Source organism: Salvelinus alpinus, chromosome 39, assembly GCF_045679555.1.
Source record: "Salvelinus alpinus chromosome 39, SLU_Salpinus.1, whole genome shotgun sequence".
Classification (NCBI taxonomy): domain Eukaryota; kingdom Metazoa; phylum Chordata; class Actinopteri; order Salmoniformes; family Salmonidae; genus Salvelinus; species Salvelinus alpinus.
The window spans coordinates 7,937,336-7,941,958 of record NC_092124.1 but is presented as its reverse complement, the minus strand read 5'-3'; the positions used below and the strand labels follow the sequence as shown (position 1 = coordinate 7,941,958).

At 42.2% G+C, this 4,623-nt stretch overlaps 1 protein-coding gene across 1 annotated transcript; it reads left to right on the top strand.

Annotated features, from left to right (window-relative positions):
* The first annotated feature begins 119 nt into the window (after nucleotides 1-119).
* Nucleotides 120-3,867, top strand: LOC139566780 (uncharacterized). The gene is made up of 3 exons (XM_071388087.1): nucleotides 120-1,152; nucleotides 1,566-1,696; nucleotides 1,870-3,867. The coding sequence occupies exons 1-3, from the start codon at nucleotides 897-899 to the stop codon at nucleotides 3,139-3,141; spliced, it is 1,659 nt and encodes a 552-aa protein (XP_071244188.1). The 5' UTR covers nucleotides 120-896; the 3' UTR covers nucleotides 3,142-3,867.
* Nucleotides 3,868-4,623: the final 756 nt, after the last annotated feature.

The window sequence follows — 4,623 nt, the reverse complement described above, 5'->3', positions numbered from 1 at the left end:
CCTGTTTTCACGTTGTCATTATGGGGTATTGTGTGTAGATTGAGGAAAATAATTAATTTAATCAATTATAGAATAAGGCAAAAATTTCCAAATGCACTGTATATTCCCCCTTTGGAATTTGGTTTGACCTTTGTTCTAGTCATAACAAATATAATGTCCCTCCCAACATCTTTTTGCATAATCAGGTGGTACCTGTTCCTTTAAATACAATTAGGTGATCAAATCTGTTAATTAATGAGAAATCATGTTGTCCTTTTGATATGTTGACTTTTTATTAACTTGTTTATCATTTAGAAATAAAATGGGCTTAATTTTCATTCGAACCTATGAAAGGGTTTCCACTAGATTCTACGACCACAGTCATTTTGGCTATATCGTAAAAATGAATGATATAACAAAAAAAATGCTTTTTGGTCTTTATATAAGGTTATGCATAAGGTTATCAGAGTGGTTAAGGTTAGTTTTAAAATCAAATGTTAAGAAGAGACATTGTGGAAATAGGCAGGGTTTAGACAATTATGAGTTTGGCTGTGGATGTTAGTGACGACTGCTTGAAAGATACTGATCATGAATAGGCGGTTTGACGTGTAACGTAAGAAATACCGTAATTCAAATTACAGCGCGCATTCCCTTCATTTAGCCACACCCTTCTATGACGCCTACCAATAACATAATTTCTCTTCAGCGTAAACGGAAGTAAATTACGAAGAGCAACTTTAACGTTAGCGTGTTTATCGTTGCTATATAGACGTTTATTAACACCATGGCACTTAAAATTACTAATTTAACGGCACAGAATCACATCCTTACCATATGTAATCTTTAATACATGTTAGAGACAGGACTTTGTGATAGATATATAGTTAACGCTACCTAGCTGCTAACGTTAGCTAACAATGACTAACGGTATGGTTTTCCACACGCAAATAGCCTCCATCATGGAGGTGCTAGCGAATTCAGCCGTAGCAGAGATCTGTAAACTCGTAGACGACGACTATGCAGTGTTTCGTTTGGAAATAACTCAAAGCCAGAAAGAAAACAGGGCATTGCGGAGGAAACTACAGCTATTTGAACTGAAGATGGCACGGGACGGCGTCCTAGCCAGTCGTCCCAGTATCAAGATCCTCGACCGGTACAGAGGAATGGCAAGAGGTATATTCTGCAGAAGGCGGAGGCTACGCGGCCTGTCGGTTCATATATAGATAGCTCAGTGCCTGTCCCCCCCCTTCTGCACGAGTTCAGATGTGTTACCCAGAATTGCAGCTTGGTCAGTTTTTGGATAGTATGCAATAATTCCCCTGATTACTTAGCTATCTTGCACAAAGACACAATATCATATTCTAACCATATTCTATTTACTTAATTTCCTATTATTTACTCAGTAAAAAACTATGTGATACATGGAACATAATACAATACAGAGAAATAAATAGCATATCAAGAAGTTATGAGAAATGTTACCTTAAATAATTTCCAATTCTAGACAGTATCAATAGGGTACAATATACAGTTGAGCATTGACAGTACCTAACTTAACCCCATCTTTCCCCCAATCTCACTCTCAGGTGAAGGACATCTCACTGGAGGCCACAGGAGCTTTGTGAAGCCAGCGGGACACAATACATGGGGAGATGACCAACCAATCACTGTTGATGAGGGGAGTGGAACCTCAACCCAGCATGTTATCATGATAGAGGTTAGTGTAATAGTGTTGCATAAAAAATGCTACTTTGTAAATCCATAGCCTGTTTATTTCAGCAAGGCTTTCTTCAGCTATTGACTTGGGTACATGCACATTTACCATAGGGGAGCTTGTTTGACTTCCCTACGACATTGTTATCCAATTTAGGTAATAACCTCTCGTGTCAGTCTATAGATGCAGAGACTGCAGGCCCTGGAGTCAAGCAGGAGAGGTCTGAAGGAGAGGACCCACGGCACAGTAGAAACATCCAGACTGGAGCGGCTGGAGTGCCCCCTGTAGCCACAGAGGACCCCACCACCGCCACAGTGCAGCCCAGGACCCAACGCAGCATCATGGAGGTCAGAGACAGACACAAGTCAGAGACAGACACAGAGACTTTAACTGTAATACAAAGCCTTTTACTCACAGAATCTGACCACAGATCAGACCCAGAGAGACTCGGGCTGGGGCCACTGGGCTGGGCTCCTGCTCCTGGCTCAGAGTATTTACTTTACGGTAACCCGAACATGAGGGCTGTTAATTCCCATCTGGACTCAGGTGGCGTGTTAGAGACTGGCAATGATCCGTCTTGTTCTTATGCTACAGAGATGGACCCTGGCAACATGCGATTGGGTTTAGAGACACACACTGATCTGTCTACAGGGGACTGGAACCGGTACAGTAGTAGTGTATACTCTGAAGGGTGCCTAGATAAGAAAGTGGAGGTTATAGTCGTAGATGAAGTGACTGTGAAAGTGGAGGGTGACCCTCCCACATGGAATGCAGATAGTCACCTAGGAGACAGACACTCACAGGGCAGAGATTTCTTAGATTACAGGGAAAGCTTAGAGACAAGTCAAAATGTTGCGACCCATTCCCCTTTACACGCACTCAAGGATCACGACCCAGTGTCAACGTCGATGGGGCATTCCGATTCACACGGCCGCGTCCTTTTCGATCAGGTATTGAACTCAAACGACAGGCCTAGAGCCCAGGTTCAGGGAGGGGGAGAAACATCAGGTGGTATTAAAGAGAAGCAGTTCCTCTGCACGTTCTGTAACAAAGGCTTCAGCTGCCCCCAGAAGGTGGAGATTCACCAGAGGGTCCACACAGGGGTGAAACCCTATAGCTGTAACCAGTGTCACATGCGCTTCGCCCAGGCTGGCAACCTGAAGAGGCACCAGATGGTCCACACAGGACTGAAACCCTTCAGCTGTCCCCAGTGTCCCATGTGCTTTGCTCAGGCTGGTGACCTGAAGAGGCACCAGAGGGTCCACACAGGGGAAAAACCCTACAGCTGTACCCAGTGTCCCATGCGCTTCGCCCAGGCTGGTCACTTGAAGATGCACCTGAAGGTCCACACTGGAGAGAGGCCGTTCGCCTGTACACACTGCGGGAAGAGGTTCTCAGAGAGAAGCTACCTCAGGATACACCAGCAGAAAAAACATTCCACTCTATAACAGAAAGTAACCATTCCAATCGATAGCTTCTGATGTTTAGATCCTACCCTGCTTTAAAGACAAAGATTAATTTTCATTGATGTCAATCGAAAATAGCCACAGATGCATTTGGAATAGTGAGAGTAACAGATTTCAGTGTTTAATATTCCTGAGTAGAATATTGCATCCAGACATTGTGTGATACACTGTATGATATACTGTATAACCCTAAAAAAGTCTGTTAGATAGTGTTTGTACTGTGTCGGATATAAGATGTTCAAATGCCTGTTTCATTACTTCCATTCAAGTACAATTTTTTCCCAAGACACTTTTCATGAGAAAATGTATGCAGTTTATCAAGTTCATGCAGATTTTTAGTTGAGAAGTGTATGTGTGGTTTTCATATGGTGTATTTCAAGACTTCCTCCCGTGATTAAACTTTTCCTGTTATAAAGTGATATTCCAAGTATAAATACAGGTTTAAATGGTGAAAAAATTGAACAAAAGTATTTTGGACATTACCTTGCTCCTTGAAGTTTGCAGTTTTCAATGAGTTGGTTTGATGGGAAGTTGTGATGCCATCGGCCTAGTGAACAAAAGAAGAAAGGCCCAACCCACCCACTTGTGCTATGTCCTGGACCACCTATTGAGATGTTCCTTTTATTAAGTAAATCAGGTGTTACGAGGTGAAAAGGAGACTGCAGTGGCATCTTAACACTTGTTTAATAAACACGAAATGGGACTTTTCATTTTAAGACTCATTGAGACTCTCTTTAGTATACATCCCATCTCACCCTATTCTGCATACATACAACAGCGCTTTATAACCAATATACACTTACTAAATAGACCTACACATACCCACACACTAACAAACACCTACTGTACACCTCAAAATAGTTTAGTCAGGTTTGTCGGATGACTTTTGACTTAACATAGCTGACTTATTTTTACCCTAAATATCATAGTTATGTCCACCATGATGGGTTTAACAAAAATGAAGTAATTCTGTAACTACAGTGTAGGACTCAAACGTAGTGATGATGGGCAAACACTCCATGTTTAAAGTGTCTTTATTATCTGTGTGTACGTACCTGAGGGAGTGTATGTCTGTATCATCTGTCTCTTCCAGGAGGAAGAGGGTCCAGAGGTGCTGCTGGTGAATGAGGAGGGGTGTGAGGAGGGTCTAGACTACACCTTCTCCTGAACCCATAGAAGAAACAGCTGAGCACAGGACCACACACAGTCTCACTGAGGTGAGCCACTGTAAACAATTGTCTGCATGGTATTAAGTCAGGTCCAATATCCACAAAGCAACTCAGAGTAGAAGTGATGATCTAGGATCATATTTGCCTTTTAGATAATAATGAATAACACTATGTAGACAGGTGGGGACCTGATCCTTGATCAGCACTTCTACTCTGAGACTGCAGATAAGGGACCATGCTTTTGAATGATCTAACCATTAAAGTGTCAAGTAATCAAATCATCTATCACTTTTCC

Excerpts from the sequence above, each read along its gene's own strand:
- LOC139566780 (XM_071388087.1), top strand. The coding sequence starts at position 897 with ATGACTAACGGTATGGTTTTCCACACGCAAATAGCCTCCATCATGGAG. Across the intron at positions 1,153-1,565 it reads GTACAGAGGAATGGCAAGAG|GTGAAGGACATCTCACTGGA; the intron begins GTATATTCTGCA and ends TCTCACTCTCAG. Across the intron at positions 1,697-1,869 it reads AGCATGTTATCATGATAGAG|TCTATAGATGCAGAGACTGC; the intron begins GTTAGTGTAATA and ends CTCTCGTGTCAG.